This window comes from Podarcis gaigeae (genome assembly GCF_964106915.1).
Source record: "Podarcis gaigeae genome assembly, chromosome: 11".
Classification (NCBI taxonomy): domain Eukaryota; kingdom Metazoa; phylum Chordata; class Lepidosauria; order Squamata; family Lacertidae; genus Podarcis; species Podarcis gaigeae.
The window spans coordinates 42,297,016-42,324,990 of NC_139687.1; the positions used below are offsets into that span (position 1 = coordinate 42,297,016).

The following is a 27,975-nucleotide window of genomic DNA, read 5'->3' on the forward strand; positions in this document are numbered from 1 at the left end:
CCAACATTGACACCAATGTACAAAAGTCCACTTTGACCATGAATATTGTTTGCAGTCAATTTGTAACCGTCATACAAGCCATGGTGGTACTATTTTTTTGAAAGGTTTGAGGGAATTTGGGAAAAGCAGGAAGTGTTAAGCTTTCTCTTTGCCTTAATACCTGCATGTCAAAAAGCACAGGGCGGTGTGATTATTATGTACTGCACAGAACATGATCCTAAGTTTTTATTTAGTGTTTTTACAATAATTTACAACAGTTCCTTGTGGCAAACTGGTGTTATTTCACACAACCATTGAACAGATCAGTAAAATAAGTAATTCAAAAACAAATTAAAACTCCTGTATGTTTATCCCAATCACCTTTCCTGAACAACAGGGAGCAGAACATTAACAATTTCTTGAACATTTTAAAGTCACAATCCTAAGCACATTTACTTAGAAGCAAGTCGCACTGAAATCACAGGGATTTAATAAAATAAATGTGTTTAGAAACCAGCCAGTTTCACACATAACCATTTTGTTCGGAAGATTTAGCATGGTAAATTAAGAACGTTGTTCCATGACAGATGGTAGCCTCAATCCCATGACTCATCAGGTGCACTTATATTTGATGCTGTAAATCCTCCACCTCCTCCGCTGTAGTGATTCTCTTTGCCATGGTAAACCTACATTAAATCAAAGTTGAGCAGATTTTCAAAAGTATATATTGCAATGAGAAGGTATGCAACATGATTACTTTTCTTCTTGAAGTACCTGCCAGATTCTGGCTGCCCAGAGATCAGAAAACTTATAGCCATCAGTAATGAACACAAAATATTCTGAAATAAATAAGCTCTATACATTTGTGGTCTGAAGGACCTGAAGGACCAGGTGGGCAGCCTGGGAGTCATTTTGGACTTGCATCCATGGAGGCGCAGGTTAATTCTGTGTCCAGGGTGGCTGTCTACCAGCTCCTTCTGGGACGCAGGCTGAGATCCTACCTGCCTGCAGACTGTCTTGCCAGAGTGGTGCATGCTCTAGTTATCTCCCGCTTGGACTACTGCAATGCGCTCTACGTGGGGCTACCTTTGAAGGTGACCCAGAACCTGCAATTAATCCAGAATGCGGCAGCTAGACTGGTGACTGGGAGTGGCCGCCAGGGCCATATAACACCGGTCCTGAGAGATCTGCATTGGCTCTCAGTACGTTTCCAAGCACAATTCAAAGTGCTGGTCTGACCTTTAAAGCCTTAAACGGCCTTGGCCTTGTATACCTGAAGGAGAGTCTCCATCCCCATCGTTCAGCCTGGACACTGAGATCCAACGCCGAGGGCCTTCTGGCAGTTCCCTCATTGAGAGAAGTGAGGTTACAGGGAACCAGACAGAGGGCCTTCTTGGTAGTGGCGCCCGCTCTGTGGAACGCCCTCCCATCAGATGTCAAGGAAATAAGCGGCTATCCTATTTTTAAAAGACATCTGAAGGCCGCCCTGTTTAGGGAAGTTTATAATATTTAATGCTGTATTGGTTTTTAACACTTGATTGGGAGCCGCCCAGAGTGGCTGGGGAAACTCAGCCAGATGGGTGGGGTATAAATAATAAGTTATGATGATGACGATGTTCACAATTTATCTGTTTAATCTGTATTCAGAGATATACTACATTATAAACTGGTCTTGTGCACAATAGCCCTAAGAAAATGACAAACTATACCACAACTCAACCAATACCAGTGCCATTGATACTTTCATTTGGTAAGTTGTCAGATACAAATTTACTTACTATACTTGCAAATACTTGTTACCCTCTTGATTGATGTAACTGCAGCATGTTTATGTCTATAGAGAACCTGAACCTATGGACCATTGCCATTGCACAGACTGCTCATATCATATCACCAAGAGAGTCCTGTAACAATATGAAGGCTCTCTATGCTCCACTCAAGATATTACATTACTGCTGAGAGACTGAAAATGGCAACACAGGCTTTCTGCGGTAGCTGCCACAGAGAAATCTTAATGCAAAACTAGTTTTTAACACCACATTAAAGGGAGTTAATTCCTGTTCCCACTGCTAGTTTTAGCATCTCTACGCAAGGCAGCACCTTGTTTAAACTTACATTATTAAACCAGAGCCATGAGAAAATAGCATCTGTATACAGAAAACCCCTAAGCCCCTGCCCCACTCTGGCAAATGTGATGAGCTCCCACCCACCCCTGATCTAGAACCTGAAGTGGTAACAGTGGATTGCTTCTAACCTCACAGGAAACAGCAGAAAAGCACTGTCTGCTTGCTTTTGCTGCATATGCATATTCCCTGGGAAGAGGTGTCTGCAGAGAAAGCAAACAGATGTCTTTTTCCCCTGAATCCCCGGGGTAGAAGAATCGCTTAAGGAAGGCTGATCCTTGGAAAATGGGTTATTTCCCCCCTCCCCCTGGAAGCACATGCTGAGCAGGGGTTAAGCTTGGCTCAGGTTTGCTGAATGCAGCTCTCACAGGGGATAAAAAAGCAAGTTTTTGAAAGGATGAGCTTTTCTGTTTTCCCTCTTTTCTAGGAAGCACCACTTACTTGTGCAGCAGCTGAAGCAACCTTTAACAGAGGGGCCCTTCAGAGAGCAGTTTGGCAAACTGTTCTCTTTTGCGCCTCCCACTCACCATATAACCTCCCTGGGGCTACCTTTAACAGAGGTGCTGCTGCAGAGAGTGGCTGGGTAAACTGCTCTCTGAAGCACTCCTCCCCCCCTTTATTAAAGCTTTCTGGAGTGAGATGTTAAGATGGGGAGAGGGGGCTGAGGTGCTTCAGAGAGCAGCTTGTTTAAAAGTGTTCCTCAAGACTCTAAAAACTTTCAAGATTACCCATTATCCAAAATAAAGTTTTCAGTGGTTCTGCTTAAGATTTACCTTTCGAGAGTCAACAGATGCAAACATGTTTCCCCTTGGACTGCTAAAGCCAATTCCACCAGAAGTACAAGCAATCTCTTCTAGCCACACTGGTACTTCTTGCTGAGCCTTCAAAGAAACGTGATAGTGTGTCATTTGTTTTGTGACTTTCAGTTAAGTAGTAATAATAAAAGCAAATTTGCAGAACAAAAAAACTTACATCTGCAAGCACTTTGACTAGAGGCTGTGCAATAGGACTGTCTGAATTAGCATCAAAGAAAGAAGTTGCTTTGCCAATATTACCACAACGCCCAGTTCGTCCAATCCTATGAACATATTCATCAATTGTGGAAGGTAGATCAAAATTTATGACATGTTGAACATTTTCAATATCCAGACCTCTTGCTGCCACTGATGTAGCAACAAGAACAGGGCATTTTCCAGAACGAAAATAATAAAGAGCTTCTTCTCGCTCTCTCTGTTCCCGATCACTGTAAATAGAAAAATAATTACATCTCTTTCAAACGTGAGTGAAGTTCAGTGATTCTAATACACAAGTAAACACCAGCAATATTCTTATTCAAATGCATATTTGCCAAGTTAAACATGTAACTAAAAGCTATTATGTAATGATAAATGGCAGGAGAGGCCAACTTTGCAGATATTTAGGGTCATTCAAAGTTAGCAGCGTATACGGCATGGCAAAACACATTTCATTTGTTCTGAGCATAAGTTAACGTATATTCTATTACAATTTTATTATTACAAAACTTTACAGCTAATGGCTTTTGGGGGGGCATTTCTTACTGTTTATCATAAAGTATAATTCTTGTCTCAAACAGTTGTGTGTTTCTACAGAGCTCAGAGAAATAAAGCAGTATATGAAAAGAGGAAAAATCTAAAGAGTGTCTATCAGCTCCTATCATGACTAGTTCAAAAGTCATTTCATGAAATATTTATTCCAACTTTTAGAATCCCCTATACGGTAAGTTCCAGCTTGTAAGAGGCTGGGAAACAAGTACATGAAACTTACTCTTCAGCTGTAGTTACCATAAACATATTGACAGTTATTAACAATGTACAATAGTTATTTAATTAAACAAAAGCATATCTCATCTTTCAAAAAACAATGTTTTATTGACTTTGTATCAAAATACACAAATAAAATAAAAGTTAAAACCATTTAGAAGATTGTAATCACTTTAATTCACAGACAAGCCAAGATTTATACTCCAAACATCCCTATGCATTCTCTGATGCTTTGGAGGCCTTTGTGTACAAGAGCAATCCTCCAGACTCTTCACTAGCTTCAAACTGGGTGGGGAGCTGTGGCACTCCTCTCGTGTCAAGCTGTCAACAACTGGAAATATTCAGGGCAGCAAGAACCTCACTACCTTTAGAATTTTGGAGAAGCTAAAAACATTATTCCGGGGGGGGGGGGGGGGGGAGGAGAACACCTACCCTTTTCCAAGCTCAAAAGTGTATGAACCTCCACTAGGTTTGAAAGTGGTAAATGTGTATTAATATGCATGTAACCTGCTGGTGATTTTGCTTCATGTACCAAGCTGGGAGCAAAGAGTACATTGTAAAAAAGCAGCTGAAGTCCAGTATCATGCCACGCTTTTGAGTTTCGGCTCAGATACAGTACAAACCACTGTTGCTTGTCCACTTGTGGCAATGTTGCCTTACAAGAAAAACAGGCATGCACAACTGTTTAACAAGTCTTTTGCTACCAACCTTTATGCATGGGAAGTAGCCATACATCCAAAATAAAACAGGAAGTAAATTCAGGAAGAAAGAAATGAAACCAACTGAGAACGTAGGTTTGGATTAGTATAAAGACCATAGAGTTAAAAGTCCAGATCCGACTGCAATCTAAAATGTTGAAAGCAATAGGGAGAGAAACAGGAAAAACAAACAGTTGTAAAGAAGATACCTTGTGTAAGTTGCTTGTGTCATGTGTTCTAGCCTACATACTGTTGAAAAGATTTCCTTTGCGTCTCTGGGCTGGTTTGGTACATAATACCCATAGAAGTTTGGCCAATACTCTTGGCAAACATTCAGGGTTTGTTCTTGGGTTTGCTTTTGCAATCTGTGTCTACTCTATATTCATTTTTTGCGGGTAGGGGGAAGCAAAACCTCCTCAGAGCAAGTCTTTCACATAGGAGAAAAGGAGAATAGTACCCACAGTGTGACATCCACTCCAACAATATTTGATTAAGCGAGGCATTCTATCCATGTCACATGTACCAATGACTTATGATATGGTGCTATATGGATGAGCCTTAACTAGCTTCCCTCCCCTTCCACAACCAGGAGGTGGCATACTGTTGAAATAAGTTTCACTTTAAATAAACTCATTTCAGTATTATGTTCAAACCAGAGATGACAGTTCTGTAACTCATGGCATGAAGCTTGTTTTAAACAAGCACCTCTGATGGGAGCATAATTCTAAGCTAAATTACTTAAAAAGTAAAAATAATATCAGAAGCCCTTCTCCTTACTGTATGGGAGGAAGTGGAAGTGTGCACGTCAGACTTTTTTTGCTCAGGGTTTTGAGCACATAGCTGTCAACTTTCAGATTTGAAAATAAGGGATCAGCAGCCTCACCTGTCCCAGGGACAGTCTACGGGATGTCTAACAATCCGGGATAGCAGCGGGAAACGGAGTTGGAATAAGGGAATTTCCCATAAAAAAGGGAAGGTTGACAGCTATGGATGAGCACACTCCAATAAACCATGTTATGGTACAAGGTGCAAATGCAGTTTTCAAGTCATCTAGATACAAAGAAAATTCTGCATTGCATCCTACTATGGAATGGTGCACTTACCAAGTTATGCAAGCCCAGACGTTTGAAACAATGCCTGAATGTTTTTCTGTGTTTGAAAAAGACCACTTTAGAATTGACAAAGAAATGATATGTCAGGATACCTTTTTATTGTATGGAATAGCACACTAGTTGTACTGATAAATTTATCCTTGTATGTTTACCGTGAAGCTGAGAAAGAACACTATTCCAAATAAGCTGAAGCCACCAGTCTCATACCTTACAAAGCTCCTCCTGAACATAAAAAAGCTACCTCAAGTGCAATAAAGACATGCTGCTACTTCATTAAGACAGCATACTTCTGAATCCAATACTTTTATATGGTGTGCTGAGGCTATACTGAACTGGCATCTCCTTACTAAAGAACGGTAGGATAGATTGAAAATAAGGGCAAAGTAATATACACTGCAGGCAATGAAAAGGGCAAATTGATGGTTAGGATAATTAAGAACAGACATACCATATAATGGGGCAAGTAAAGAAGCATCTTGCCCCCGTGGAAGGAAAGAACTTTCTCTCTCTTTTTAAAAAAATCAATGCAGTTAGCTATTTGAATGTCACCAGCTTATAGGGTGCTTTAAAAGTAATTGAATCATGATTTACTATGAATATATACTTACCCATGGATACTTGTTGTTGCTATGTTTTCTTGGCAAAGGAATGTTGCAATAAAGTCTGCTTTTTTCTTAGTTTCCACAAACACCATGGTTCGCTTATCACCTTTACAAAGGCAGACATAATGTTAAGATATATCTATTCAAATAAAATAGTAAATCAATAGTTTTCAAGTGCCAGTAGTAATTCTGATGCCCATTTTAGTAAGATTGTTAAAAATCTAGTTTCTTTGCTTTTCAGTATTTTACGTTAAGCTACTAGACATTTACTCATCCCAGCTTTTCTCAAGTAACCCTCCTTAAAATATCATCTTTAGCTTCAGATTGAGAGGACTGCTTTATTTTTAGCTTTCTGGAGAATGTTTAGTAATTTTAGGCATTTTATGAGTAACAGTTATTAATAGTACTTTACCATATAACTTTCTACCATTTAGCACAGAGTATGCTTGGAATGAAGCCAGTAGTTTCAGTAATTCCCACCATACTATATTTAGGAAAGTCGAGCTGGATCTGGTTAAGGGTCCATCTAGTCCAGCATCTCAGAGGCCAACCAGATTACTCTGGGAAGCCAAGCAATCCATGAAGGCACATACACTCTCTCTCTCTCTCCTGTTCTGGCTCCCTAGCAACTGGTACTGAGAAGCATGCTGCCTCTGAAATCTTCAGACAGTAACTACTAGTCATGGTAAGATGCAAAAGCAAGACTTGTAGCCTATACAAATAGGTTTTAAGGGACACACAGCAACAATCTTAAACGTTAACCAGTATAAAGTCAAATAAAAGCATAGAAAAAAATACAAAATTCCAAATTGCACTTCCAATTAATTCTGTAATAGCTAGACAGAGAATGGATATTAGAATGACTGGCAGTATTTAAGGAAAGGACAATATTTTTGTCTGAGATCAAGGTGTTGCGAAACCCTAAAACCCAAGGCCAATTTGAAAATTAAAAGACCTCTCTCGTTAACTTCCTAAATACAGCAATCTGGATTAAGCAACATTACACTTTTTTTTTTTAACTACAATCCATAAATAAAGGTATATAGCTCATGGTTCTGCTCTCATAGAGTTGTATCGAACATTAGACATACTCCAATTAATAGTTTTCCATACATAGCATTTCAGATTCCTAAGTATTTTAGGGAGAAGGATACAACTTGCACAAATCTATTCCAAATAAAAATAAGTTATTTTACTGATGAATAGGAAAATTTATACTTTTAGCCCTGATTTCACACTGGTCCAAAAAAGTTTGGTTTGACCAAGAAGCAGGCTATCCTTATCTCTCTAATGATCTCATCTACACATTCCACATAGTACATTAAAAAAACAACACTATATTGCCCAGTTCCACAACTTTTTTGTTTTAAGGGGCTTAAGAGCTGACAACTAAAGTGTAACAAAATTCTGGGTTGATTGGTTACATTTCATTATCTTTCTAAGAGAAGAGACCAGTTACATGGTAGTTACCTGTGCCATTGAGAATCTCAACAAGCTTCTCTCTCTTGTCATACTGATTCACTTTAAGTATTGTCTGCTGAACATCACTGCAGGCTCCACCTACTTGTCCAACAACAACAAATAAGTACTCTGCCTTCAAGAATTCTCCAGCTAGCCTTTAAAATGAACAAATAAATCAAGTTAACTTGGAAGTAACAGTTAAGTTGAGGAGAATCAGAGAAATAGCTTGGATAGTAAGGTGTATATGCAAGAAAGTGTATATGCAAGAAGTGTATATGCAAGAAAGCAAAAGTTAACTATCAGTCAGCTAGTTCTACAAAACACATTCATATGTTCATATTATATATAGTGCATGCATTTTCCAATACTATGTTCCAAAACATAACCAACCTGCACAATTGACAGTGACTCTTCATATGTGTAACAGTCAGATAAATAAATGCCTCTCGTATTAAATGTGCAGGTGTGGACCTTTTGGAAAAACTCATGTTGAAATGTTCTCACTCTTATTAGTGATTTAAAGTTTAGGATTCATGTTTTTAAAATGAACATACCCACTGGCAGAGGAAGAGGAGCGCGGGGGGAGCGCACCACCCCCAGCAGCGCAATCCCAGTAGGGTGCCATTGCGGCTCCCCCCCACCGCCATGTGCTCCACCCCCCAGTGCTAGAGCATGAAGCTCCGCCACTGAACATACCTCTGGATTTCTTCAGGGAAAGTGGCACTAAACATTAGTGTTTGCCGGTTTTCCTTTGATGGCATGCCTGGAGATGAAATTAATTTCTTCATATCTGGGCCAAATCCCATATCCAGCATACGGTCTGCTTCATCTAACACCAAATATTGTAGCTTCCTCAGCCCAATCTAAAGAAATTTAAAGTTAACCCAAAAATGAAGAAAAACTGACTTCCATTGTATGCGACAACTATACAAACATAACATGGTACAGTATTTTTTTAAAAAACTGCAACACTTTTCATCCTACTCCCTTCGCTATAATGCTCAGCATAATTAAACTCCAGATGAAAGTATACATTAACTTCTACAACATGGTTGCCACCTAGCGGCAGCAGTAGATTCCAGGTGTCAGGCTGCTACATTTAGACAGGAACTGGTTCACTTCACACACAGTACAGCTACATCAGTGTTACCCACAGAAAACTCCACTAGTTACTCCACTAGAGTTCTACGACAGCAGGTGCTTCTGCAACAGCATATTGACTCAAGAGATTACAGCTAACACATGCACATTTCAGCAGTAACCTTGGTAAGCATTTTATTTTATCACAGGTATCTGAGTTGCAAACAGCATCTGTATACTGTACACTGCCAACATAGATAATACAGTAAGAGCACAGCACTTGTTCTTCTGCCTAGGTCAGTGCTAGGCCACACTTAACAAAATATTTCATATTTGTTTTGTGTCCATATGTCTGAGCAATTGTAGTAAACCAGTGCCATAAAGGCAATTAAAATGTATTTCCATATTACTTAGTTGATGGGTCCCCAATTTTAAATTTTCCGTGTTTTGTTCTAAGTATTACTATAAACCACTTGGTTTTTTTAATTATATAGTGGATTATCAATATTTGTTGTAATGAGAAAACACTTCAATTTATGGGGGGGAAAACATTAGCACACAGATCTCACCTTTTCTCTGCCTATGAAATCCAAAAGCCTTCCAGGGGTAGCACACAATATATTACAACCTTGCATTATCTGACGAAGTGAATGACCTGTTTGTGTTCCTCCATAAGTCACAACTGGTCTTATACAAGTTCTAGGCACAAGAAAATATATTGCATTCCTCATTTAGTGATAATAGTGAACACATTTCAATGTCTCAATACCCACTTACATATTGACATAACACCATGGCCTTAACAAAGCTGCATTATCTTTCTTTGTATTTTATATTAATTGTTATCTCCTGTACTACAGATTTAATTCAAATATAAAATCCACTGAACAACCACATGCCCTTTGTGCATTTTAACAGGGCTTGAATTGCACATGATGAGGGAAACTCACTGAAAATGCATGGAGACTGTACTGCAGGAGTGTTTGATGGATTGAACCCAAAGTTACATAATCACATTTTAAACACCCCCTGAATTTGCAAAAAGCATTTTGCTAATCTGATTTTGGAATCAAGCAGGCTATTTACTCTTTTAAAAACATAGCTATCAATATTTGAACACTATTCAATTTTAACAGAGACTGTCAAATCATTTCTGAAAAAAACAAATATAAGAAAATACAACACAATGGCTGTTCCGTCAAGATTGAACTCCAGAAGAGCATTAAGATATATTGCATGGTAAAGATAACACTGTCACTCTAATAAGATGTTAACCATTTTAAGTACTGCTTATAGAACAGGGGTTTGACTATATAGGAATTGAATCTGGGATATCTAAAGATATCCAATATTAATTTATACTGGAGTCGGTGATACTTCTCTCCAACTCAATTTCCTGAAGGTATGAATTAAGAGTTCCTGAATGGCTATTACTTTTACACATCAGTATGATGTAGCTGCTGTGGGGTCACCTGTGGTTTGTTTGGGAGAAACAAACCACAAGGTCTGGTGTGCACATCAGTGCTAAGCCAATGCTCTGCTTCGTTTTTCTCTATACCAGAGGAGGGTTCCACGAATGAGCAGTATGCATCAGCATATATCTGCAATAAAACAGACCATGACTTTCCTACAGATCATGCCTCAATGCTTTCAATACTACTTTATTTCTGATAGGAAGTTTCAGGTGTTTACATTGCCTTCCATAGACCAATGCAAACAGACCTAGTAAGTGCATTCTTATAGGGTCAGATCCATCATTTAACATGCAGCTTGTGGAAGCTATTCACTATGATGTTTAAACTTCAAGAACATATTCAGAGTCATGCAAAGCTGGTAATAGGCCCAGGCTAAATGGGAAATGTAGGTCCCATTTAACCAAAGCCCCCCACCCCATTGCCTCTACCAGGGGTACTCGGGAGTAGGCCTCCTCAAAATCATGGGCCTATGCCAACCGGCCCACCTACCTCCCCCTCTGGTTTTTGCCCTCACATGTTTATCATCAAATTCCCCTTTTCAGTACAGTATACGTATTTATGAAGCAAGCATTTTGCTCATGTCAGAGTAATAGAAGTCAGAATACATTTGGCAATTTCCTTCACCAAACAGGTTCACATTTCACCACACCAACTTTGCAGGGGTTCCTTAATTACACAAACAGCACTTTTACAACCAAAATTCACTTACTAAACACACACTACTATCTTTGAGATTTAGCTTGTTCAAACACTTACCCATGTGCAAATTTTCTTGATTCCAGAAAGATCTGGTTTATCAGTTCTCTAGTTGGAGCTACAATTATACATTCTGGTTGTTGCTGTTGTTCAAATTGAGTGGCAGTAACTCCATCACGCATCATATGAGCCAAAATTGGTATAAGAAAAGCTGCCTAAAGGGCAAATATATTATAGTTGACAAGTTTCTCACCCCCCAAAAAAGGAAAAAACCAGGATGTGTTCTCTAATCTCAGTGTAAAGAAGCCCACAGAAAGGAAAATTAGCAGAACACGTTCAAAAATAACTATGTGACTATGGTCCATCATCTTTCTTTTCCCTCCTTCCTATCAATAAATAAATACATTTCTGAGAGGCAAATTTAGGATAATTCTTGCTTGAATGAGTAGATCAAAGCACAATACACTAATACGCCAAAAGATGAGGCTGTTTATTCACTTCAGATGGAACTAAAGTATAGACCTAACTAAAGGCAGCAGCAGCAAAAGAGATGTATTAAAATGTTCAACCAGTATACCAAATATGCACATTTTGACAACAAATTAAGATATTCACAGAGCACCTGTACTGGGAAATATGAACCATTGCACCAGTGGACATGACAGGATTCCCCCTTATTTTCCTTCTCCTAACGCTCCAGAACAGATTTTGGGAGGGAAGCAGAGAGTAAGAGTACCGGTAAGTGCTATGTGCCCATGCAAGGCACCACAACTGAATACTGTCCATTATGTATTTTTTAATGCTATCTGTAACATGCTTAAAGTAGGAAAAACCCAATTTAGCCTGATAAAGTGTTTATTAAGTGAAAGCAACTCTTTTCACAATGAATATAGTTTCTAGTATTTCTAGAAAGTGACACTTATTTTCTTATGTTTGTACGAAGTGAACTTTTTTCTAATAGTTTTTCATAATATAAATTAAGATGAGTTATAGGCACTTCAAAAATATGTTTTTCAAAGACAAAACCAAAATGGGATTTTGGTTGGGACCCAAACATAACATTCACAGAGAACTTATTTTTGTTGACCCACCATTTAAGACTCCCACAGTTCATTACTGGATCCCTACCAGTGATTCAGAAATCACCACTTCAAGTCCATCTTGGGAATGGATTGAAATGCCAAGACAGACTCACCCACTGGGCAAAGTAAATAACCTGGAAATTAAATGCTTAAAAACCAAGTGTCAGATTATTATTGCAGCCCCAAATCCTCCACCTCAAATAGCAGAATCTATCATTTTATACTTACTGTTTTTCCAGATCCTGTCTGGGCACATGCCATTAAATCACGCCCTGCCATTATAACAGGAATACTGTATTTCTGCACTGGAGTAAGTTTAAGATATCCAGTTCTAGCAATGTTCTTCATTAATGTTGGACATAGATTAGCTTCTTCAAAGGTCTAAGAACAGAATGGACATGTTAATAGCAAATAAAATTGAGAAAGCTAAGCAAATCAATACTAGCATCAAAAAAGGACAAAAAGAACATAAAGTAGCATTTTCTTGTTATCCCTAGCAACAAATGAGTTGAAATTAAGTGAATCAGTAGGTCCTTAAGTACTGTCCTTGAAGTACAGAAATATTTTTAAAATAAAAAGGCAATTCAAGTTTTGCACTGTCTCTGGAATAGCAAGGCAGATGCTAAAAAACATCTTTTCTAGGAGAAAGAGTACCATAACCTAGGGGTTACCACTAGCTCTCCTTATGTGCTCTTATTTTAACACAACCTGCAACCTCAAAACTGAGCAGGTGGCCAGACTTAATGATACCTCTAAACCAAAGACTTTTCGATGAATCCATTCTTTCTTAAAATAGCAAATCATTTGTAAACTGTAACCATTCACTGCAGATTGCAAGACAGGAGGCCTCCTGCAGATAACATCTCTCCAGGAGGTCCATTCTGTATTATGTAGGAAACAGAACTTTAGCAGGGCAGCACAAACTCTTTGGAACTCTTCCTTGTTATACACAACAGCTGCAGTCTCAATGCCTACTGAAGACCTCCCTTTTTCAACAAGCCTTTTCAGTGAAAAAGTCTATCCCAGTCTCTATCAGCTTTGAAATGGCTTACATATGCCTTATTGTTTATGTTTTTATTGTTCAGATGTTTTGGAGCATTTCATAGGATGTAATTCATAAATAAAACAAAATAAATTTAAAGTGTGTTATTGAGGGCTTCCCTAAGCATCTTTTGTATCTACACAGTCCAGAGAGCAATATAAATGTAGGTTGAGCTAATCAGTTACAGGAACTAATTTTAACACTCTAGGTCTTACAGATTCTTTTTTGTATAACTATTTTTGAAGCTTATAGGATCATGTGGGGCTGGGCAGAGTAGGACACAGATCCACTTTTTTTAAATAAAACAAAATCAATTATTTCACTATATTTCTCAAATCAGCAAAGGAGAAAACAAGTTGCTGGTACATGAAATTTCTCCTCAAATCTGCAGAGTCTGGCAAAAAGAGCACTGTACACACAAAGTGGTTTCTTTATATGGCATCGCTGGCATTTAAAAATGACATGACAGAAAACTGTAAATACAGCACAGGACACACTAGTAGTTACCAATTCTTTCTTTTAACCTTGTAACATAAAATCAACTGCGAGTACAGCTGATACCAATCAACAGCATTCAGTCTGAAAGGTACCTTACAATGGACTTTCTCCACATTAATATGAGGTGAAAGGATTACTGTTCTAAAGGAGTTCAAGAAGAAAATCTTGACCTGCTAACTTTTTTAAGATCAGGAAAAGCAAAAGTCAAGTTGAATTGATGAGTTTTTTAGAAGGCAAAGCAGCAAGTGAGCCTATGACCATAGTCCAATATTTTAAGTATATGGGTATCAAACAACCCAAAACTTTGGTGACTTTGCACAACTGTTCAGTCTCTTGAGACTAACAAAGTTACTTGTTAGAAATATTTAAAGCAGCAGCACTAACCAGTATTGCTGGTGGGGGGTCATGTCCTGAAACTTCCACAAGAATGTTATCATATTTGTCAAAGTTTATCCCTGTCTGGTAATGTGCAAAGATGGCTTCTTCTTCTTCTGGTGGTGGTGGTGGTACGTATGTCACCTTTGGACCTGTAAACACAAGAGTACAAGTTAGATTTAATCCTTAAGAAGCAAGTGTGCTAGCTATACAAAATTTCTCCATTTCGTTATGTTTTGGGCAACATTCACCAATGTCTGCTTGCTTGGTGCACCGGAAATCTGCTTGCAGAATGCAACTTCCAGTTTCAATTCTCCCCCTTCAACCCCCACACTCTGCTCTAAGAGTGTCTCCCAAACTCTGGAACAGATTTTGGGGGCACATTATGAGCTGCAGGGAGATGAAGGATAAGCCCCACTGTGCCAGTACATGTCTGCAAGCATTAGGTTGGATGCCACCATCTGAGCACAGAATTTCTAGTAACATACATTTTGGGTACAACACAACCATACCTTCATTTTCACAACCACCACAATCATTTTGTGACAATGCTTTTCAGACTGTTTTACTTTCATCACTAAAAAACCTTAGTGACAAAATCAAGATTGAGTTTTTTTCTAAAATAAAATAGCTAGTGGATTCCTTGAATCCTATGAGCTTCTGGAAAGAAACAATATGGATAACAACATGTACTAGTACACTCTAGTATTCTTCCTTTTATAATACATACATCTCCAATTATATGCACTATTTTAAATGTTTGCATGACAAGGAAACAGTATTGAATACTGGCTGTAATAGTAAAACTAATCAGGAAAGAGTGGGAATAATTGGTGATTTGAGAATGGACACAACTAAGTAATTAAATATATTATCATTTTTGAAAGTACTATTATATTTAAAAACTTATTCTGTGAAAAAGCAATAGCCACCTGAAGTGTGACATCTGGATGTAATCGTGACCATTTAATTTTTATTCCCAAAAGGTAGGTAGAAATGCTCTAGATATTTCAGTCATAATGTGCCATTAGGTATTTTAAAAGTTAAAAGCGGGAGCTGTCTTTACGTTCATGAACATCAGTAATCAATCAATTTTCTTAATATCTCTTGCCACTTAATTTGCTCTAATTCAACGTACCAGCACCATCACCTGCTTCTGAATCACCATCCGATTTCCACATACCTTAAGCGAAATGAATGTTTGAAAGAAAACACTATCAGTAATAATAATAATAATAATAATAATAATAATAATAATAATACATTTTTATTTATACCCTGCCCTACCTGGTTCAGAAAACCGGGCTCAGGGCAACTAACAACAAATTTAAAACACTTAATTGATGCAACAAAAAGCAGCATAAAATACAGTATAAAACGTGAATAACAATAAATTCAGGATTCAAAAATCAATTTAGGGGGAAATCCATCCAATAAACATTAGATGATCACCAGGGCTAGCTGGCTAAATTAGTCCTACTTGGGCCAGTGAGGAGACCAGGGGAGAATTAGCTGTGGGATCCCAGAGCGGGTAATCTTTATAAAAAGGGGAGGGGGAGGGAAGGAAGGGGAATATGTGGAATAGCTCTGTCTTATAGGCCCTGCGGAAGGAAGTTAAATCCTGCAGGGCACTGGTCTCATGGGACAGAGCATTCCACCAGGTCAGAGCCATCACTGAGAAGGCCCTGGCCCTGGTGGAGGATAATCTGACTTCCTTAGGGCCTGGGACCTCTAAACTATGATTATTCATGGACCTTAAGAGGCGGTCCCGTAAATACGAGGGCCCTAAGCCACAAAGGGCTTTAAAGGTCAAAACCAGCACCTTAAACCTGACCCGATACACCACTGGGTGACAGTGCAACTGGTAAAGCACTGGGTGAAATTGCTCCCAAGGCAAGGGTAGCCCCAAGTAGAGTGAATTACAGTAGTCAAGGCTGGAGGTGGCCGTCGCATGGATCACTGTGGCCAGATTGGGGCGGGAGAGGTAAGGGACCAACTGCTTAATGCGGCGAAGGTGGAGGAAGGAAACAGCCAGATATTTTTTTAAGTTGCTTATATCTAAATAATTATTTATTATTGCAACGTGCATACTGTTTTTCATTCAGAGAATACAGAACACGTTACACAACAATTAAAAAGTACAACACAAACAATTAATATTCCAGAAACCCATTACCACTAAATTCAAAACTGAAGAACTAGCATTAGCAGCTAGGAAAATACCACAGCGAAGAGTCTTTAATCGTTAGTGAAAGCATGTAACTGTTTATTGCCACCTCTCCACAGGGAATAGGTAGTTGCTGCCACAGGGAATTCCTGCTGATATAAAGCAGGTCATAGCACAGCCAACAGGCCATCTCCATAGACCTTAGTGACCAGATGGGAAAAAGTAATTTGAGTAACCTAGTCCTGAGCTGAACCTGTTAAAAGGAAATCCCACACAATACATTACACTAGTTCAATCATCCAGTTACCAATCCATGGATCACGCTATTTCTGTTCAGTAACTGGGCACAGTGATCAAAACCAGTAGCTGCTCTTATTTACTGAGGTCACCTGGGCCTCTAGTGACAATGATGTTGCAAGGACCATCCCTAGAATGCAGGCCTCTCCCTTCTTTCCCATCCAAAACAAACAAGTTCCCCACTTGCTCACAGGGTCTCCATCTTATCAGGATTCCCTTTGAGTTTATTGGCCCTCATCCAGGTACCAGCTCATGTACCAGCATGGCTTCTCTAAACTCAGATGTGATAGAGAAATAGAGCTGTGTCTCATTAGCCTACTGGTGCTCAAATCTCCTCAAATTCACTTTCAATGACTTTATATAGATGTTAAATAGCATTGGAGACAATGTAGTATCTTGTTACCCCCACCCCCATATTACTTTCTGGAACCCAACATGCAGGAAGGAGATGAACCACTAATACAGTACAGTGACTCCAACATCCCATTATCACAGTCAGTCATGGACGATACCATGGCTGAAGGTCTCAAAAGCTGCAGAGAAAATCAAAAGTAGATGATCCAGTAGCTAAGGAATCAGGAACCTAATAGGAGAGCCAGAAGAGGGAATGGCCTGCACACATGTATACCCTCTACACTTACAGTGACCTCCTTCAAGCACCATATATTTCTTTGCCCATGGTGACTGTAACAGGGACATCATAACCATTCTCTCCCTGCTCTCCTTGCCCAGGTATATCCCAATCCAGACTCCCAGTCTGTGAACACCCAACCACACACACCAACAATGCTACACTTAACACACCCATATACCCAAAACTCAATCGCACCAGACACATACCTCTTCCAAAACCTCCAATTACTTCTTCGTTGCTTCCTCTGTAGCCACCTGTTTAAAATGTTGAAAGGAATTGTTAAAGATAAAAGCAGTTTTAACAATACCATTAGAAAGGATTGGGCAATTATATTGCAGATCCTTATGCTAGGAATTCAAAGTGAACAGATATGGGACTTGGCTGGATCGAGACAGATTATCAGGCACCAAGGTTAGTAATAAACAAAATAGTTATGCTTAGAGACAAAAAAAGTCAAAATAGAAATGTTTTATGTGAACAATGGATTCTTACCTCTGCCTCCTCTGCCTCTGTTTTCAGAGTCACCTGAAAAACAAATGCATAATTGGAAGAATGTGGTTACAAATGAAGCGCAATATAAAACCAATCACCAGTCAATTTATTGGTTTCTAGATTGTGCATGTCTATAAGCTACCATTTTAGTCACATCAACTGCCAACAATTCCATGCAATTTTCAAATCAATACCACCACAGAGACAAAGGGAATAAAGCCAACTATATATATCAAATTTCACTTTTAATTCTTACCAGTTGAAGCACCAAACCCTCCTCTTTTGGAACCAAATCCACCAAAAGTCTGTCTTCTATCTTGTTTCTCTGTTTCATCATCTGTTATAATTGAACCCAAACATAAGGATTTCTTCTGTTTTACAAGTTGAAAAGGTTTTCATGCAATGGTAGAATATAAACATTTTAAATGTTAAAAGCAACTTTTCTAAAATAGCACTCTCCAGCCCACATAAACTACTAGTATTTAAAAAACAACTACTGTATTAGCATTAAAAAATACATCTTACCTAGTAAAAGAATTATAATATAGACTGATTAAATGAATAAAAACTGAAATCATACCTAATTCACTCAAATCCTGAAAAAGTGTATTTTTGAATGTTTTGTGTTCATAGCTCACCTTACATTAATTACCAGGGATAGATCAATTTGAAATAAACTTGTACTGTGGTTCTTTTCTTTTATTCTTATAAAATGCATGGGTTTAAGTTATTAAGAAACACTGCCACATTTTCTTCATACCACTCATTTGTAGGTGAGTTCTCTCCTAGATGTGCACTGACATATTTTCCCCTATATCTTATGCTCATTTCACCATGTAATCCTTATCTTCTTCTGGTCCAACATTACAATTTTAAAAGTTTATATACATCTGGGAGAAAAACAAATATTGGTCTTAATCTGTTGGTAACTAATGACTCTTCAAGACAGTGAGTCCATGTAAAGGTTTTTTTCCTCCCCAAATAAGAGTATTTGTGTAAGGTATATATAAAAAAAATCTTAACCACAAAACCCATCTGACATATTTTCATTTCTAGACTCTCCAGGCTAGACTGAATAATTACATTTTACTTGGTTACTAACACAATTAAAAACTATAGAGCTTACTTCCAAATCGCCCAAATCCTCCTCTGCCAGATCCTCTTCCACCCCTATTGCCACCAGCAATCATTCCTTGAGAACAAAAATACAACAGTATTTGATCAATAGTTTTCTGATCTTAAAAGAACTTATGTTCCAAAACCAGCAAGGAAGAAAAAGCAAGCATGGGAATTCTAAGCTTTGTTGTTTTTAGGGCTTTACCTCCTCTCCTAGGAACTTCTCTGTTTGACTGGCTTTCTTGATCATCATCAACTGCTTCTATGACAAAAATAAAATAAGCAATAAAAAATTATCAGTTCTGCAGGTACTTAAAAGTTATCTTAAGGATGTAAGCAAAGCTCACATTTATCTTTCAATTTATTAAAAAACAGGTATTTTTTATTATTAAATTCATACACCGCCCTTCATCAGACAATCACAACTTATTTCTCTATACCAAACATGTGCAAATATTATTGTACTATTGCTGGGGTTATATATTTCCTCACAAAAGCGACAGCACGCTGAGGTCCTAAGCTGTATAATGCTATATGGTCAAAACTAGCACTTTGAACTGAGCCTGGAAACTGATAGGCAAGCAGGCATGTCAGAATTGCTATTTTATGTTCAGACCCTCCTGCCACAATCAACAATCTGGCCAAATTCTGCATTTTCCAAACCATCTTCAAGGGCAGCCCCATGTATAATACTGTACATTGAGGCTGCATTTTGATATTTAAAGGTTCAATATTTTAGTGTTGTACTTTAATCTTGTTTTTTTTAAGTCGTATTTGTTCAACTTGTTTTTATTATTGATTCTTAGCTGCCCTGAGCCCGGCCTTGGCTGGGGAGGGCAGGGTAATAATAATAATAATAACAATAACAATAATAATACTAACAACAACAACAACATTGCAGTAATCCAACCTAGGTTTCCAGAGCTTAGCCATCCAGAAAAGTATCACGGTCAATTTTATCAAAAGTTACTGAAAACTCAAGCAGAAATAACAGGGGCACACTTCTCCTGTCCCTCTCCCAACAGAGGTAATAATACCAGGCAACCAAGGCAGTTTCCATGGTAAAACAGGGGCTATACAGTACATTGGAACTGTATTGCTTTGTATTTAGTCTAGAAAATATATTTTAATGAGATTTTAAAGTATATCAACAGATAGAGGACTCTGGGGAGGTTTGAAACTGTACCTCTCTCAAAGCTTGAAAACTTCCTTTCTTCAAATCTATTTCCAGATGTAGCTATAGAAAGCAAGAGAAAGCCATGTGTTCTACAAGTCCATTCACTCACATTTCAAAGCACACATGAACATTTTAAGTAGCCCTGAGGAACATTAGCATTTATTCCCAGAATTTCTATCCCTCACTAGTGCCTGTCCTTCCCTCTTCTTGGCCCACTGTCTCCACTGGCTGCCTATAATTCATACATATTTAATATGGCAGAGAAACAGGTAAAGTCACATGACTATATTGCATGCCAAAAGTAAACTGCTTATTTTCTACTTTTTGATACATTTTTAGCACAATCCAAAGGACATCAACTTAGAAGTATGCCTTACTGGATTCAGTGAGGCAACTCCCCAGGTAAATGTCCATAGGGCTATAACCTCAAATTGATATTTCACTCCCTCTCCCCTGCAAAAAAACCCTACAATACAAAGCAATGGTTCCCAAAATGTGGTCCATAGACCACTAGAGGCCTGGTGATCTGCAGCATGTCTGCAATAAATATTTATGTTGATTTTAACTGTATCTTTGTTTTTATTGTATTACAAGAAATAAAAGCAGCAATAAAAATTAAATTAAATGCAATTAATTTGACACAATGTATTACAATTGCTACAACTGGCAGAAAAATCATTAAGTGGTTCAACAAGACCCTCAGCAATTTTCCACCAGTCCATAGAGGTAAAGGTTTGGAACCACAGGTAAAAGATATATAGACACACGTTTCAGTTGAACCAGAATGAATACTCAAAGCATCCTCATATTAAACATTACACTGATTTCAATTATCATGATTTACATTTACCATTAAGAATATCTTTTTATCAAATTACACTATCAGCTCTCTCATGAAATGCCTTAATTTTTATCAAATAACTTTATGCACACTAGAGCTTTTTCAAAGTTCAAATGTTGACCAAGTTAGTTCAACATTTAAAAGCGTGGTTAGGATTAAGATAAAACTGCAGAAGCCAGCAACAACCAACATCCGCATGTGATAAACACAAGTTTGACCAATCAATCTACCTCGGTTTCCAAAAGTCCTTCCACTTCCAAATCCACCTGTTGGTTTGTCTTCTCCATTTGGTTTTCCACCAACACCTGACAAATGTTAAAAGATTTGTTTACCACAGAGGATTACTTTCTCTACTTTGTTTAGATATACAGTGGTACTTTGATTTAGGAACAACCCTGTTTACCAACTATTCGGTTTACGAACTCTAAAAAACCGGAAGTAGTGTCCTGGTTTGCGAACTTTACCTCGGTCTAAGAATGGAAGCCGAATGGTAGAAGGGCACTGGTGGCAGGAGGCCTTATTAGGGAAAGCACACCTAGGTTTAAGAACGGTTTCGGTTTAAGAACGGACTTCTGGATTGGATTAAGTTCGTAGACTGTTCAGTATGAACTAGTTTGCATAAGATGGTAAACCAATGTGCAGGCTCCCAGAGGGCCCTGCAGTCACTTTGCTCTTCAGTTGTCATTTTCACTGTCAAGCTGTGTTGAACTGAACTAAGACAAGGTTTACAGCTTGTGGTTAGCAAGAAGAGAACTATGAACTCTAGCTTTAAGCTCAACACAGTGCAGCAGTAAGGACTAGTGAAGGGCAACGCTGCTACAATCTCCTATGGGAGTCCAGACATTGGTGTGGCCTCAACAAGGAATAGTTTGGCCTACTGTGTGTTGCAAGCCTGCTCTATGGCTCAGTTCAGACATTGATGCAAAACAATTACCGTACTCACATCACTGCAATGCTTCCTTATTACAACATATCGCTAAACTTCGATCTAGTACTAATAGCAGAGATTAGCACCCAACTTGTGTGCCGGTCTACCCTTGCACTGCCCAAATACTTCAATCCTTTGCTTAGTGGGAAACTTGCTTGTACTTCTGACAATTATTTAATGTTATTTCTGAATGTAGCCAATGGCTGCATTTAGTTGGGTCTTATCTTGATTTAATACAGCCATTTTTCTCCTCCCTTTACATAACCCAGAAATATTTTTTTACAGCTAACACTGCAATCCTAATGTTTGCCTACCCAGAATGCCTACTGAATTGCAATGGGGCTTACCCACAGGTATATGGAGCTAGGATTGCAGCCCAGGTTTCCCTTCAAACTATGATGAATGGCTTCCAAACAAGCCAAACTATGAAGCCAGAGCATAAAACTGGCTTTATATTCTTGCTTGTTTGAAGTAAGGAATAGTGAGCTTCCAAATTAACTAATGCCTTCTTGGCTCATACATGCAGTTTTTCAAAGGTATATGTGTGCATACCTGGCTCACAACACAATGAAAGAACTCACTAAGTGATGTTAGCCACCCTGAGCCAGGTCTTGGCTGGGGAGGGTGGGGTATAAATAAAAATTTACTTACTTACTAAGTATCTCCTATGCCCTTTCCCATACAAAGCTGTCTATGTAAATTCTCTGACCCACATACCAAAGGGATCTCATCTCCCCATCTGGCCAGCAGTCATTCTCTCAACAGCCAAAATTAGGCTTCATAAAACTCACCTAATACAGCTGATCAGAGGCTTTTTTCTAAACTAAACACTGGGCAGCCATTTCAGGGGAAGGGTCACAGTTGAGATGGTGATGGATGAAAAGGTTTCACTCTGTACTGTGACTTCTGTCTCCCCAAAATAGGCACCCCTGTTAAGCTTGTATTGGCTCCAATAAAAACACCTTTTCCTAGCCTAATTGTAGCAGAAAAGGGAGATTAATGTGCAATACTGAATGTGTGCATGCATGCATGCTATGTGTGTTTGCATGTGTAGCACAATATAGGGTGGCCCCACCCATGTTAATTTAGACCATGCCACCACTGGCATATGGCCCCCAGAAAGCTGGCCATTGGGGAATTTCAGGCTGAAAAAGGCTCCCCACCCCTCCAACAGGCAAAAAGAATGTTTAATTTTAAAGTGTTCAGTGAAGTATCATAGCATCACTCATGGCCACAATTGTTTTCCAAAACCACCATACATGCAGTGAAGACACATACCAACATTAAGTTACATTACTGTGCCCAATGAAAAGCAAAAGGTGCGCATGCACAACATTAAGAGACATATTTAGAGAGCCCGATATGATTTATATTTCCTAGAACACAAATGGGAATATACAGATATATTTACCTCCAAACGTACGACCCCAAGGAGCTGCATTTTCAGTGGAACCACGTCCTAAAAAGAAGTTATTATGTTGGACATTTTGAAGATGTTCATAAGGTACATGTTCAGAAGTATGGTTAAATATTAACAGATCTGCTGAAAACTCAAATACTTATGAAAAGGTAAGCATAAAACTATTAACAAGTTGGCAGTGGTTCAATGCACAAACTTTCAAATGACAAAACTTAATAAATTATACTGATGATAGAACCTTCTGGCTTCACATACTAAGTTATCTTAAAGCATAAATACCCAACAAAACATCTATTTATCTTTAACCACTTTGCCAATATTCTTGGGGGTTTAATTTAGCTATTACCTGTATTCTTCTATTGTGCTGAGTATTTAAATATTAAATATTCATGCAATTAAACATCTTGGGAACTAAATTCACATTGGCTGCAATAAACACAAGTAATTATCCATAAACTGACATAATGGGGGAAGGAGGGAATCCAAGAATTACTCAGCATTCTCGACAAAAGGTAGAAATATCTGACTCTCCATTCAAGGAAAAAATCCTAGATGAATGGACTTTTTAGGACCAACAAAAAAATCAAAGCAATGTGCAGACTACTTCACAAAGCCCGTTTGTTCTCCAGGTGCAGTCTAACTTCGTATGCAGCACACTTCTATACATGTTTCCTTAGAAGTATTCAATGAAGCTTTGGACTGTAGCTCAAGTCCACAAACTATCTCTACATTGTTTAAATGTGCCAATTCATGTAAAAGGTAAAGGTAAAGGTACCCCTGCCCGTCAGGTCCAGTCGTGACTGACTCTAGGGTTGCGCGCTCATCTCGCTCAAGAGGCCGTGAGCCAGCGCTGTCCGAAGACACTTCCGGGTCACGTGGCCAGCGTGACGAAGCTGCATCTGGCGAGCCAGCACCAGCGCAGCACACGGAAACGCCGTTTACCTTCCCGCTAGAAAGCAGTCCCTATTTATCTACTTGCACTGCAAGGTGCTTTCACGGTGATTCGAACCACCGACCTTCCGATCGGCAAGTCCTAGGCACTGTGGTTTAACCCACAGCGCCACCCGCGGTCCCTGCCAATTCATGTAACATTGTGCAAATAGGGGCTAGTACTAAATAAATAACAATAACTCACTTCTTACAGAACAGAAGAGGGACAAAACTGAGTTTTAAGTAAGATTTTTTAAAGAAGCAAACATAATTTATTCAAAACTTAAGTTTCATCAATCTAGATCAGGCATAGGCAAACTCCGGCCCTCCAGATGTTTTGGAACTACAATTCCCATTATCCCTAGCTTACAGGACCAGTGGTCTGGGATGATGGGGATTGTAGTCCCAAACATCTGGAGGGCCAGTGTTTGCCTATGCCTGGTCTAGATGGTAGCACTGATTGTAGATAGCTGGCTACAGTATTCCAGATTAATCAGACAGTAGTTCTTAATTACTATTTTTCTCCTTAATGGAAACCGTCAAAGTAATATAGGTAGCAGACTTGGTACTGCAGAAGAGGAATTAATTTACCCTTTCTCACAGCAGGAAAATTGCCTCCAATATATTTCCTGCTGCAAATAAGTTTTCTGTCTTAAAAAGTAAAAGATTTTCTTCACCATTACTGTTTTATTCAATTGCAAATTTATGCAGACCAATTCAAAAGGATCAACTTATATTTAGCCCAATTCACTCTACAGCCCAGCTGTAGGGCTTTCAAACCCCTCAGGTGAACTTAATTTCAACAATACCATAATTAAACTCATAGCTGATCTCATACAAGACTTCATAGTCAACCCACTTTAGCAGGCTTCAACTGTTAGGAACACTTGACTACAAAGTTTTTGGTACCAGCTTTTTCTAGACAGAATATTCCTTTTTAAAGTCTTTATCACATACCTGGCGGGGTTGCATTCTGATTGAAATTGCATGAGGTTTCATTTGCTCCTGTAGACAAGCTGCCCTACAATAAAATAAAAATAATTTTATTATTTGTACCTCGCCCATTTGACTGGGTTGCGTGAAGAGTGAAGACCATGCTGCAACTACTATACCAACCATTCCCCCCCCCCGCCCCAAGTATAGTCTACTAGAGCCTTGTTTTTAACTACTCAACTGATCACCAGAGGATTTCAGAGTCACATTTTTAAAAAAATTGGTAGAAGGATGGAGTGTCCAAGCCTTACTCAAGCAACCCATAATGTGTCTATGTTTGGCATGGAGAAAGACACTTTTCCTACTCCCTGCTTAATATAGCAGCGATGGAAAACTTCTGTAGAAAGGGATGGAGCATTTGATGCCTCCAGCTGTATATTGTCTTTTTATATTTTTAGATTTCTTTAATCAATTGATATCCCACTCTTCCTCCTAATGGAGTCCGAAGTGGTAAGACTCCTCATAAGCATCCAGCAGGCAAACCTTCTACATGTATAGCAGAAAAACAAGGCATGCTAGTAAAGATGGGGCAAAGCCATCTGTGCATTTGACACCAACCTAAGCATCTATGCTAGAAGCATGCAAGGTACAGCAGCCCCCTGCACATCCAGCCCAAGTACAAGCAGAATGACTTGCAGCAGAGACACAAATCACATCATTTCTCCACTGCACTTCTACACTGCACATGTAGAAAAATGAGGCCTCTTCCTGCATGCTCAGCATATAAACATAGAAGAGCTGCTCACATGGATAGTATAGTACTGGATCAAATATGAAAAAATATCCCCTTCTATTCCATGAACGTTCAAGCCACCATCCACATAACAGATGCTTGGGGCAGGGGGAGAGAGAAGAGGAAGAAAATAAACCAAGGTGACAGCGAAGTTCAGTGACAAAATAAGGCAATAGCTCAATCCTCTGCATGCTTGCTTCTAACAAGGTCAAAATCAAATAAAAGTGTCGCATTCTTAAGTTAACTCTGTATAGAAGTGCATCCTAAAGCTACATCCAAAGAGCAGCTTCCGATCGTGATTATTGCTCAAAAAAGCAAAGCGAAAGTACCTAAGAATTAGGCTTTGTCTACATATGTGTAGCATGAAGTAGGACTGAAGTACAAAAGTAGAATAGCCTGTGCCACTTAAAAAACAAAACAAAAAACCCTTTCCAGCAAATAAGATGATAACTAGGCCAGAATAGCTCTCCTTAATGTACACTAGTTTACTTCCAGGGGAGATCAGTTCATATTACAGTCAAGCAGTATCTAAATGTTATCAAAACAAAACCAAGAAATAAAAACACGGCACTCTCAAGTGGGTCTTAAAAAGTCCTGGAGCTCAATCAATAGAGTTGCCACACGTCCAGAATTTCCCAGAAATAGCCAGCAATCGGCTGTTGGAAGCAGTGTCCGGGCCCAATTCGCTGAAACCTCTGGGAAAATCTGCATGTATGATCACCAATGTCGACAGTGTCATTTTTGGCAATTTTTCTTTAAAATTTAAAATATCTCAAAAACTTCAAAAAATAAAATAAAAAGCTCAAAAACTTTTCTGCCTGGATTTTCACTTTTTGAAATATGGCAACCCAATGGAATCTCCCCTCCCATTTTTCCACCAACCCACTCACACCCAAAGAGACACATTTACAGAACTACAAAGCAATGAGGAATGAGGAGGAACCTCTTCACTCATCCTGATTTGTGGATTCCCTGGGCAACCCACCAGCTTTTCGAAGCTGAGCTGAAAGTGGGGCAAAGCACTCCTGCCACCTCCGCTCGTGGTACTGCTCCTGTTGTCATCTGTGATCTCCTCGTCCCAGTCTTCCTCCTCCATAGTGGTACCCTCAGATATAACCTACTCCGAATCGGCCCTGTGATTTGGGAGAGGGGGGGGGAACCATGAACACGTGAAACAAGAACAGCGGAAGAAGCGGCCTCTCTTGAACCCCAACGCCACGTTCGCATCACCTCAGACTGAACTACTGGCTGCAGTCCCGTCCCCCCCATGGGCGTAGTCAAGGGGGGCGAGTGCCCCCCGGAATACTTAATTAACCAATTACATCGGTCCTGCTACGTCCATACCCACCCCGTCCAAAGCCTGCCCCACCCCGCAGTTCTCCTCCCCACACCTGTCCCAGGCCAACGCCCCTTTTCTCTGCCTTCTCACTCCGGCTTCAAGCAGCCCGCCACGAGGCGGGGCCCGGGCGACGGACCTGTTCCCGCCCAAAGCTCGGCTCACTGTCTACCGCTACCCGTCTTCTCCCCGTCGGAAGGGGAGAAGGGAGGCCGGACCGTTAACCCCGCCCAGCCAGCGCCGGCCCGCGCGACGGCTCTATTAACGCCTCCCCTGACGCGAACGGAACGCCTCGTCACCTACCAACCAGGCAGCACGTGCCGCAGCTGCCGCCGACGCCGACGCGGCTCTCGCTGCTTACCCTCCTCAGCCCCTCCCCCCTCCGTACGCGCGCACTCGCCCTCGCCGCTGCTCCAGCCCCTTGCCGGGGCTCCGGTCACGTGCCGCTTTCGCCTTCGCTGCCTTCCTCACCTCCCCGCAACACCCCCACCAATAAGCAGGGCCGCTGGGGCTCAGGAGAGCTGCTCAAGGCGCGGGAGAGGGGAGGTTAGGGCAGTAGCGTAAAAAAAAAAAAAACGGAGCTCCCAGCCTGCGCTTCTGACGTAGCGCACCTCACCCCCGTTCCTTTTTTTTTTCCTGCGAGAGTTGCGGTTTGTCGCCGCCGCGGCGCGCGCGCGCACATTCAGGGGGGGGGAAAGACGAAGACTTTGCCCTCAGGGCGTTTCCTAGCAAACTTTGTGAAGAGTTTTGTTTTTTGTTTGCTTGCTTGCCTACGAATGCAATCGACGCAGTGTGCTTTATTTGGAAATCTAGCCCCGTCGAGTTAAGTGGGACTTGGTGCATCCGCTCTTAGTTAAGTGTCCATAGCACGGCAAAGCCTTTGTACTTTTGCCAGCTTTCATGCTAC

At 39.7% G+C, this 27,975-nt stretch overlaps 1 protein-coding gene across 6 annotated transcripts; it reads right to left on the minus strand.

Annotated features, from left to right (window-relative positions):
* Positions 1 to 212: 212 nt before the first annotated feature.
* DDX4 (DEAD-box helicase 4) lies at positions 213 to 27,971 on the minus strand (the record flags this gene model as incomplete). 6 transcript variants are annotated; one of them, XM_083703531.1, is made up of 22 exons in its annotated part: positions 213 to 665; positions 2,876 to 2,983; positions 3,075 to 3,345; positions 6,302 to 6,401; positions 7,766 to 7,911; positions 8,453 to 8,619; positions 9,406 to 9,535; positions 11,068 to 11,222; positions 12,318 to 12,470; positions 14,014 to 14,156; positions 15,143 to 15,187; positions 17,309 to 17,356; positions 17,595 to 17,627; positions 17,851 to 17,931; positions 18,721 to 18,786; positions 18,916 to 18,972; positions 19,897 to 19,947; positions 20,959 to 21,033; positions 23,068 to 23,115; positions 24,964 to 25,027; positions 26,718 to 26,865; positions 27,540 to 27,971. In XM_083703531.1, the coding sequence occupies 21 exons, from the start codon at positions 26,826 to 26,828 to the stop codon at positions 576 to 578; spliced, it is 2,142 nt and encodes a 713-aa protein (XP_083559657.1). In that variant the 3' UTR covers positions 213 to 575. The 6 variants fall into 6 exon arrangements, with proteins under 6 accessions (XP_083559657.1, XP_083559655.1, XP_083559658.1 ...); XM_083703529.1 differs by having other exon boundaries at positions 26,676 to 26,865; positions 27,540 to 27,747; XM_083703532.1 differs by having other exon boundaries at positions 27,469 to 27,558.
* Between the last annotated feature and the right edge of the window lie 4 nt (positions 27,972 to 27,975).